Below are 10835 nucleotides of genomic sequence, written 5' to 3'. Positions count from 1 at the left end.
CCTTAGCTTATTCTATAGATGAGGGAAATGTGAAAACAGATTAAACTGACTTTTACAGAATAATTATTCCTTTATCTTTTTGAATGGGAAGGAATCTTCCATTTTGAAATGTATATAAAATGCTAATCTCTAGATTCATGACATCTTTCCTTTGATGATCTTTTTTTTTTTTTTTTTTTTTTGTGGTATGCGGGCCTCTTACTGTTGTGCCGTCTCCCGTTGCGGAGCACAGGCTCCGGACGCACAGGCTCCGGACGCACAGGCTCAGCGGCCATGGCTCACGGGCCCAGCCGCTCCGCGGCATGTGGGATCTTCCCGGACCGGGGCACGAACCCGTGTCCCCTGCATCGGCAGGCGGGCTCTCAACCACTGCGCCACCAGGGAAGCCCCATGACATTGCTTTTTCAACAATTTTTTCAAACATGTTATTTTTCACTCTACAAGACTCTAACCTGTAAAAGAAGTAATAAATAAACTTGGAAAATGCTAACAGTAAAAACACTTCAGCCATGGCGCGTAGAGCCAGAAGCCAATGACAGCCCTCAATTATAGAAGTTAGCAGTGCTTTCTGTTCACTATGAAAGCAGGATTGCACATTCAAACAAGAAATTGTCATTCAACAGAACAAATCAGGTCAAGAGAATCAACCATATAATCTAATAACAGATAGGAGGCTGTGATCACATGAAGAAAAACAAGAACAAAAATAACAATCAAACCTCATTTCCTGGGACATAATATTGATGGCAAGATTTCTAGGTAATCATTCCTTAATTTAGTTTAGATAAAAACTTCCAACACAGAACACTGTTACGAAGTAACAGTGATGCAAAAGTGATGTAAGGTGATGTAAGACAAGTACTATATATAAGACAAACTAGAAAAACAGTTTTTAATTTCCTCTAGAATTTACTGTAGTTACCATGTCATAATAACAAAAGCAGATCATTCTTAATGTGTAAATTCATTTATTAATTTAAATAAAAATATATGATCCCCACCACATAAACAGGTAACTCTAAATCTACTTTGAAGTTGAATCAATCAATAAGCACCTATTTGGAAACTATGCACCTAGTATCATATTATACCAAAGATAAGGCTCCTGTCCTCACAAAATATATGGATCATTGGTAATCAATCATTAACCTAGTGAATGTCATAATATATTGGAAAACTAACAAATTTCTCTGGACATCATTTATCTTGCCCTGCTGAGAGACTTGTAGATCTAGATGAGATTAGTTTGGAAAAGGTGTCTTGTTTAGTCCAGAAAATCTTCAGAGTCCAATATAGTTCTGGGCTAATCAGAGACTAAAGAACCTTTATAAGGTTCTTTTTTTTTTTTTTTTTTAAGATTTTTGGATGTTGACCATTTTTAAAGTTTTTATTGAATTTGTTACAATATTGTTTCTGTTTTATGTTTTGGTTTTTTTGGCCCCAAGGCATGTGGGATCCTAGCTTCCCAACCAGGAACAAACCCATACCACCGGCACTGGTAGGCGAAGTCTCAACCACTGGACCACCAGGGAAGTCCCTATAAGGTTCTTATAAAGAAGTAGGCTTGGAAATCAAGCAGTCTTACTTTGAATTAGCATGTTTTAGTCAAAGGTATGGAATCAATGATCAAGTATCAGTTAGGAATTTCTGTAATGCCCTCCAATGCCAAGTGACCACTAGTATTCTGTTTCCTACTATGATGAATCCTTGATGGGAGGCAGAAGGCATAAAGAATACTGCCAGCTATAAAATAAATTGCACTCCAATGTCTATGATAGCTAAAGATACATCTTTTTTTTAATATAAGAAACTCACAGGATCAAATGAATGCTAATTAAAGCACATATAGTGTACGTAAAACTGAGGTAAGAAACCTTTAATTATGCAGGAAATCTGTGGAAGGATTAATCAATTTAAGAGAAGAATCATTTTCCCAGTAGCCCCACTGCTATGAATGATATCTTCATGAGCCTGAGCCACCTTCTCCAATGGATACTGGGGACCTATTACTGGTCTCAACCAACCAATTTCCATTCCAGCTTGAAGGGCTGCTGCAAACTGCTGAAATTCCTCCTGAGGAAAAGAAAAAGTTTTTTCAGTAGAGGAACACATGACTTAATTTTCAGAAGCATTAAAATTTTCCAGAATCTAAGAGAACATTAAGAATTTCTCACAAATATGTAGCTTTTGTCAACCTGTCCAGAACTACAGAAAAAGTAGTTCTCTATAGGTTGACGATTAGTGCAATTTGTCTGTGGCGGTCTCAGTTTACAAAATACCTATCGTCCTGAAGTAATCAGTAATTGCGAATAGTATCTCCTTTCTCTTTCATAAGTGCCTTGGCTTGGAAAATAAAATTATATTGTCACCCTAGTTATCTTCTAGGGATTAATCCTTAACCCACTTAGTCAGATAACTAACTTTAACATCTACTTAAATTTTCAGTCTGCCTGACTAGACAAATTATATCAATGTTTAAGGTACCAAAATCAGAGTCATTTCTTTTCTTACCTTGGTGGATGAATAGAGAGCAACTCCTATTATGCTAGATTCCTTTGCCATGGTGTCCCGTGGGTTTATTTCAATAGGACCCCTGCTGCCAACAACCTAGTATGAAAAACAGCATGTCTGTAGTTAAAGATGACTGCAAAATAAGAGTTAAATTATGATAAAACTACAAAGTGGTTAAAAAAAAAAGAAATACTTACTATTACTCGTCCTCCACGTGACAAAAGATTCAAATCGTTGCTAAGATTTACATTAGCTAGCATTTCAATAATCACATCAACTCCTTTTTCACCAACAGATTTCTATATAATATAAAAGAATGCAGAGTAGATCAGGAAAAATAACTGTTATCATAGTCCCATATAGTACAGAACTGTGTTTCAAATGACATAAGATGCTATATTTTAAAGACTAATAATGCAAATTTTAAGATAACGTAATTACATAGTGATGCTGTAATTCCAAGGTACTAGCCACAACATCTAAAATGATAAAGGTCTGTATTAAATAAATTGCTATAATGAAATAAAATTTGTCCAAAATTTTCAGGCGCTTAGACTCAACTTGACTATAAAGTACTTTTTCCTTAGCTGAAAATTTTCTATCTTCAAAATGTACTTCAATAGAGAAAGAAGGAACAAATCAAAAATCCAAAACTGGACATTGGGTTTTCCATTTTTATTAAAAAACAGAAAACAAAAGAAAAAAAATCACTGGCTGTTTGCTGTTGCAGGATTTTTTTTGTGTGTGTGCATTCAGTCTGGTTCTAAGTGGTCTACAATCAGCTTGGCAGACTATTTCTTTTCCTTTGGGCTCTCAGATGTCGGTTCCCAACATCTAAAACTGGCTCTTAAATAAGCTATACATATCTACCTTATATTCATTTATTTTAACAAAAAAATGAATACCTGTGTCAGGCACTGTGAGAGGTACTAGAAATGCCAAGATGGACATTAAGAACTCAAAACAAAGTGAGGAAGATGGAAAACACTACAATCTTCGCTGTGATGTGATGGCCTAAGTACTATATTAGCAGAAATAAACCACAGGTTATGGAGGGAATAAAAGTTACAACTCTGATCACCTGTAAAGGTCAGAGAAAACTCCACAGAGATGATGACCTGGGTCCTGAGGGATGAGTAGGAGTTCCTTAAGTAAAACAGAAGAAAGAGGGCGCAAGAGGAAGTTAGACATGAGGCAGTCAGTTGGTCTGGACAAAAGAAACAGAAAAGCAAAGATGTAGGGACTGAGAGTACAAGTTGGAATTGGAAAGTGGCCCAGCAGAGCTGGAGTAAGTATTTGGGAAAGAGATGGGGGTGGGGGAAGAGGTGGGAGACAAGAAATTGCAAATTGGTTCAGACTGTAAAAACACATCAAATGCGCATTAAAAGATTTGGACTTTTGGGGGGCAGGTGTTCATTAATTAATTCTTGTGCCAGACACTGTTTTAGGCACTGGAGGTAAAGCAGGGAACAAGAAAGACAAAAATTCCTATTCTCATGGAGCTCTCATTTCAGTTATTTCTGAAGACTTTTTTCTTTCTTTCTTCCTTTTTTTAAACAGAGAACGAAATAATGCTGGAGACAGTAGAGAAGACAGAGGGGAGATTAGCTCAGCTGGGAATAATAGTCAAGGCTGAAGAAGATGAGGACTAAACTAAGTCACAACGATGAATGGAAAAGAGAAACAGAGACATATATGAAAGGCATGTCAGAGATGACACTGATAGATGAGGTGACCAATTTGATGGGTAGGAGGGAGAATGGTGATTAAACAACAGGGACAGGAAATGAAATGTGGGTTTCTGTCCTGAGGGACCAGATGAGTGTCAATATCTAGCAGGCTGATGGTGTGAAGGAATGCAACAGGCCAGAGGTAGTGTTGGAAACCAGCAGTATAAGGGTGTGTATGAGATGAATCAGGATGGAGGTGCAGCACCAGAGAAGATTAGAGAGTAAGGGGAAAGACCTAAGGAATACCAACATGTAAGTAAAATGAAGAGAAGGGAGACTGAAAATGAAGTCAGAGAAGTAAGAAGAGAGCCAGCTTCTAGGAGGTGTGGTCAGGGTCAAACAGGATGAGGACTGAGCCAAGAGCAGCTGACTGGTAACTAGGGGCTTACCAGCACCCCTGACAAGCTGTGTAAGTAGCTGGGGTGGAAGCAAAACTGCAGTGGGAGGTAAGGAAGTAAGAGCAGTAAGTACCCCTGACTTTTTCAAGAAACGTGGTGGTAAAGGAGGAGGAGGGGGCGATAAAAGGTTAAGAGAATGCTTTTGGAGAATGAGACTTAAGCAGAAGGAACCAGTAGAAGAGATGGAATTAGACTGCACAACAAAAACATATTCTTAAAATAGCTGACAATTTTTCATCTCTGATACTGGTATCATGAGTGCACACTCAATCAATTTTAGGTTCCCTCAACATATAACAAAGGAGCGCCTTTACTCAGTTTTTTGGCAAGATGATTTAGTGGTAATAAACTCTCGGTCATGTTTTTCCTCAGTTTGTAATGACCTTGTTTACACAGTAATCAGTACCTGGAATATACCAATTCTTTCTCAACATGAGCAAGTAGTTTGGGGATTAGCAAAGTAATAGGTGTTTAGTAAACTGCTACTATAGCACAAATGGAGAACTTCAGAATCTGTTTGAATTCTGTTGCAGCAATGGAATGGATGCAATAATAACTAAATTCTATCTCACGCTTGGATGAGGTAGTGCTCACTCCTCCAAAGTATCCAGTAAACAAATAAACTTTACTTCCTAGGCTAAACAGACCCAGTTTTTAATCTGTGGATAACTTCTCTTCTATGGAAAACATACACCAATAGAAATTACATTAAGACTACCTTTTTGTGGCCAGAGGTGGGGTGGGGGTGGGGAATGGGTGACAGGGGTAAAGGTGGGATCAGAAGGTACAAACTTCCAGTTGTAAAATAAGTAAGTCATGGGGGTGTAATGCATAGCATGGTGCCTACAGTTAATAACACTGTATTATATATTTGAAAGTTGCTAAGAGAATAGATCTTAAAAGTTCCCATCACAAGAAAAAGAAATTTTATAACTATGTATGGAGACAGATGTTAACTAGACTTGTTGTGGTGATCATTTCACAATATTCACAATATATATTAAAAAACAAAAACAAAAAACTGCCTCACAGCTGCAAATACAAAGCTGTGGCTTTACTGAAAATGTGATTCGCATTAAAGAGTACCAGTTTTTATAGCTATAAGCCTCTAGAGAGGCTATATTTTACTTAGTAAAAATAAACAAGACAGAAATGATAGTGAAGGTTTGAAAACTAGACATCTCTGTTAAATTAATTAAATCTTTAAAACACACATAAGCAAAACAAACAACTTTAAGAGAGTAGTTGATAAAAGAACTTACAAAAAAAATGTTGTCTCCCATGAAACAAAATTTTACTTTTATAAAATTATAGAACAATTTTACCTTAATTTTATCAATATAATTAGCTTCTTTGTGATTAAACACTTCATGGGCTCCATTTTGCAAAACAATCTTTTGTCCTTCCTCAGTACCAGCTGTGCCCAAAACCTTTAAGCCATAAGCTCTAGCAATTTGGCATGCTGCTATTCCAACCTGAAAAACAAAATATGGCCCAACATTTTAGATTCTTTGCATCCCTGCAAACATTTATTAAATACATATAATGAACTTTAGGTTCTTCTAGGTTCTAGCTATTGTTAAGAAGTTTAAGAGCCTAAACAAAGAAATAAGAACAACAGCTAACTATTACTGAGCATTTATAATATGCCAGGTATTACACTCAATACTTTCTATATATTGCTTCATTTCATCCTTACAAGAAGCCTATGAAGTAGATATTGTTATTGTCCCTGGTCCACAGATGAGAAAATTGAAGCTTATATATATGGAAACAGGAGCTGGACCAAATCAGATTGCAGAGCTTGAGTTTGTAACCACTGCACAAAATGTTCATTTAGCATCTGCTTTGTGCAAAAGATACAGGGTTTAAAGATGATGAAAATGTGCTCACTGACTTCATACTTTAATTGTACATATAAAATATCACATAACAAAGGTAAGGCCTCTACCACTTAAGTGGAGGAGACAGGTACATACATGAGCAAATTAATTTATTCATTAATATGATGAACGTTTATTATTTATTATGTGCAAGACATGATTCTTCATGCAAGAAACTTATGTTTTAAGGTAGGGGGAAGATAATAAACACATGAACAAATAAATGAATAAAGTAAATTCAGAAAATGAAAAGTACTTGAGAAAAATAAAATAGCCTATTGGGTTATAAAGAGATAGGGAAAGGGGCCAGTTAGGTCATCAGGAAAGGCTGCTCTGAAGAGGTGAGACCTGCATGAAGTGAGGGACAAGCACGTGACGGTCTGGGAAGCCTGCTGGAGATGTTGTAGGCAGAATGGTCATGGCTGAACTAGGAATGAGCTTGGGGCCTTCAAAGGTCAGAAAGAGAGTCAATGTGGGACTTCCCTGGTGGCTCAGTGGTTGGGAATCCACCTGCCAGTGCAGGGGACACGCGTTTGATCCCTCGCCGGGGAAGATCCCACATGCCCTGGAGCAGCTGGGCCCGTGCGCCACAACTGCTGAGCCTGCGCTCTGGAGCCCGCTGGCCACAACTGCTGAGGCCCGCATGCCTGGAGCCCGTGTTCTGCAAAGGGAGAGGCCGACGTGGTGAGAGGCCCGCGTGCCGCAACAAGGAGTGGCCCCCGATCGCTGCAACTAGGGAAAGCCCACGTGCAGTGGCAAAGACCCAATGCAGCCAAAAATAATAAATAAATAAATAAATTTATTAAAAAAAAAGAAAGACGGTCACTGTGGCTTGAGGGCGGGACATGTGGGACAGCAGAAGATAAGGCCAGAGGGGCACAGAGAGGCCAAGGCACACAGGGCCTTGGAGGTAAAGGCTTTGGGTTACATTTAAGAGCCATGCAGAACTACTGGAGAGTTTAAGCAGGAGAGGGATATGACCCAAATTAGGCTTTTAAAAGAAATTCCAATTATGAGAGGGAAAAAGAAGGTAGGGGGAAATGGGAGTAGGAAGACCAGGCCTTCCTTATAGATTGAAGGTGGATGGTGAGGAAAAGAGAAAAATCAAGAATGTCTCCCAGGTCTTTGGCCAGATTAACTGGGTAGATTGACTGGGACAAGGAAGATTAGACAGGATCAAGTTTGTAAGAGCATCAAGAATTCACTTTGAACATGCTGAGCTGTATATTGCTCACCTAACTGAAGATGTAAAGTCATCAGCTGAATATGGGTATGGGCTAAAAAGAATTCAGAATTGGAAACGTAAATTTGAGATTCATCAGTTTACAGATGGTATTTAAAGCCACGGGACTTGATGAAATCACTAGAGCATTAGATAAATGTGCTTAGTATACAGGAAAAATAAAATTATTTTAGGAATATAGATAAAAGCAATTATTTAAATTGCAATACTGGGAAATACGTTTGATCATATGCCAAATGAATGGCACAGATAAGGGTCCCATACATTTAGAGCAAGCTTTCTCAAACTTGGCACTATTGGGCTGGGTAATTCTTTGCAGCGGGGACTATCCTGTGCAGTAAAGGATGTTTAGCAGCATGCCTAGTTTCTATCCACTGGATGCCAGACCCCTTTACCCAGTTGTAACAACCAAAAATGTCCCCAAGGGGGAGAAGAGGTGATATAAAATCACCCCTTATTGATAACCACTGATTTAAAGGAAGGTAAAATGATTATAGATTGGGCATGATAGAAAAGAATTAAGGTGAAAAATGATGATAGAAACTAATTAAAATTGTAACAGAATCACAGACTCCCAGGCCTGAAATAGACCTTAAAGATTGTATGGCATATGAGAGTGATGAGCCTGAACCCACTTGGGTTATGGTGAGGATCTGTTTGATTTAACCAAAACAAACACTGGGAACTCACTGTCTACTGAGTGCAACAGACATTCAATTCCATGAAATAACAATACACTATGTGGTTAGCATGACTGATCTTTGCTACTTTAACTTTCAATTAAAAAAACGGGGCTTCTAATAAAACCACATTTTAACCTAAGAGTTAATGTAAATATACCTCCTTATGCTCTAACTACTTCAAAGGGGCACTCAGTAGCTATTTTAAAGACGCTGTTTATTCTATTCTTGTCAACAATTATACTAATAATATTCCTTCAATAGATTATATACCATTATGTGTCAACTATTTTTTCTTCTATTTATTTTGCTGACACTAAAATAGGGCACTCCCCACCAACATATCTGAATAATAGCTGTGTTCATACATTCTACACCATTTTAAATACACAACATAATCCCAAAGGAATTTGATTTAAGTGAGGCCAGAAAGTACAAACAGAAGCAAGACAAAACCCAGCACTGTTTCCCTCTGACAGGGCAGGGAGAATCAGAAGTGCTTCACACACCAGGTCGCCAGCCTATCCCTGCCAGCCAAGGATTTAACAAACTCAGCCAGCACAGAGAACAGTGCGGATTTTGCCTTTTAAAAAAAATCATGGTGAAGCAACCTGGCTTTTTACAAGAGAGTAAAGGGAATAAAAAGAGATTTTCTTTAAACTCTTCTCTCCCCTTCCTACTGAAATCTCTCCCTTTGATACAGAGCACAAGGTTAGCTCTCTGAAAGCCAAAGCAATTTAAATACATGAATGTTTGACAGATCCTTTAGTTATTTAGGGTTAAATTTAATTTAACCCCAAAATAGCCTCTTCGCTGAAGCTAAACAATGGGCGTTTTTTGACAAGGTATACATGTCATATTTTCTCAAGCCCCAGAAAGACAATCTTGGTGTTTTTTAGTAAAGAGTCTGATCTGTGAAATCCTTCAGAATTAATCTATTGAAGGTACACAGGAAGCTGGGTGTGAAACCTGGTGATACATTCACATTAAGTAACAGATATGCAGAAGTCTGAATTCTCTGTATTATCTGGCCACTTTTAGAGGTAAATTCACATTTTCAGGATGCCTCTCATTATTCTGGGAACAATGTGCCATTAATAGGTTACTTCTGTCCATCTACTCTCTGGAATACACAGTGCTCTGAAAGGGTTAAGCAGCTTCCTCAAGGTAAGCCATCCAGCCCCAGGCCCTGTATTTTATTTTATTTTTTGATTTTACTTTTTTTTTTTGCGGTACGCAGGCCTCTCACTGTTGTGGCCTCTCCCGTTGCAGAGCACAGGCTCTGGACGTGCAGGCTCAGTGGCCATGGCTCACGGGCCCAGCCGCTCCGCGGCATGTGGGATCTTCCCAGACCGGGGCACGAACCCGTGTCCCCTGCATCGGCAGGAGGACTCTCAACCACTGCGCCACCAGGGAAGCCCCCTGTATTTTAAAAATGCGAAATCCTGTCTCCAAAATTTCTAAAGCCTTTATGTGCAGGACAGAGGTCATGTGGATTTCTTGTTAAATTCCAACCTCAGAGCTCTAACTTTTCCTCTAAGCTCCTCAGAGGCAGATTGACAGCCAGTTTCTTGAAGAGGTTTCTGACAGCCTTGCGTTGCGTGATTTCACTGCAGGGCTGATTTTATAAGTTCTGAGTCCCCCCCCAGCCCCATTAGCATTTTAAACCATGGGTCGTGGTGTGAAGGACACAGCTGTATACTGTGTACCCCACGAATGTCATCAAAGCACAGCAGGCAAGGAAGAAGGGAACTAGAAAGGACACTCGCAGTGTGGCTTTGCAGTGCTGTCTGGGGCAACAGCGGTAAAGCTTTAATGAGCCTTAGTTTCCTTATCTAAGGGAATGTGGAATTTACATTAACCTTAAAGAACTGTTTAAAATTCTAAATAAATATTCTTATAACATTCACTACTTGAAGAGAAAAACAAAGCCAGTTTATCTTGGTTCATACCCAACACAGGTGGAAAACCTAATGCATACATTTTTGACCTGGTAATCTATTGAATTTATTAACCAAGAAATGCTAAACTAATGACAGGGAATCACCTTCAGAAGATGCAATTTAAAGAAGCCTTGCTACAAAAAGAAAAAAAGCACCCTTGACTATAATTACAAATTTGGCTTTTAAAAACAACTTAAAGAAATACAACGTGAAACGCACAAACGTAAGCTCTTTTAAAAATAAACTTAAAGAACAAATACTTACCCCTCCACTAGCCCCATGAACCAGAACACTTTCTCCAGCTTTCACACGGGCACTGAAAAAGAAAGCATAGCTTCATCACCTTACTCTGGAGCTAATTAAGCTCAATACTTGTCATAATTCTTTTTTTCTTTTTTTTTTTTTTGTGGTACACGGGCCTCTCACTGTTGTGGCCTCTCCTGTTGC

At 38.6% G+C, this 10835-nt stretch overlaps 1 protein-coding gene across 4 annotated transcripts in view; it reads right to left on the bottom strand.

The window, feature by feature from the left end:
• Window positions 1-1779: 1779 nt before the first annotated feature.
• The window catches only part of CRYZ (crystallin zeta), a 24963-nt gene continuing 15907 nt past the window's right edge, over window positions 1780-10835 (bottom strand). For all 4 annotated transcript variants that reach the window (XM_007123325.4, XM_028489252.1, XM_007123326.3 and 1 more), the window contains 5 exons: window positions 10653-10704; window positions 5965-6114; window positions 2709-2810; window positions 2512-2607; window positions 1780-2073 (listed from right to left, as the gene is read on the bottom strand). In XM_007123325.4, coding sequence (XP_007123387.1) covers window positions 1909-2073; window positions 2512-2607; window positions 2709-2810; window positions 5965-6114; window positions 10653-10704 — 565 coding nt within the window. In that variant the 3' untranslated portion in view covers window positions 1780-1908. The remainder of the gene's footprint in view (window positions 2074-2511; window positions 2608-2708; window positions 2811-5964; window positions 6115-10652; window positions 10705-10835) is intronic.

Source organism: Physeter macrocephalus, chromosome 4 (assembly GCF_002837175.3).
Source record: "Physeter macrocephalus isolate SW-GA chromosome 4, ASM283717v5, whole genome shotgun sequence".
Classification (NCBI taxonomy): Eukaryota; Metazoa; Chordata; class Mammalia; order Artiodactyla; family Physeteridae; genus Physeter; species Physeter macrocephalus.
The sequence above is the reverse complement of the archived record's forward strand: the minus strand, read 5'-3'. Positions and strand labels throughout refer to the sequence as shown.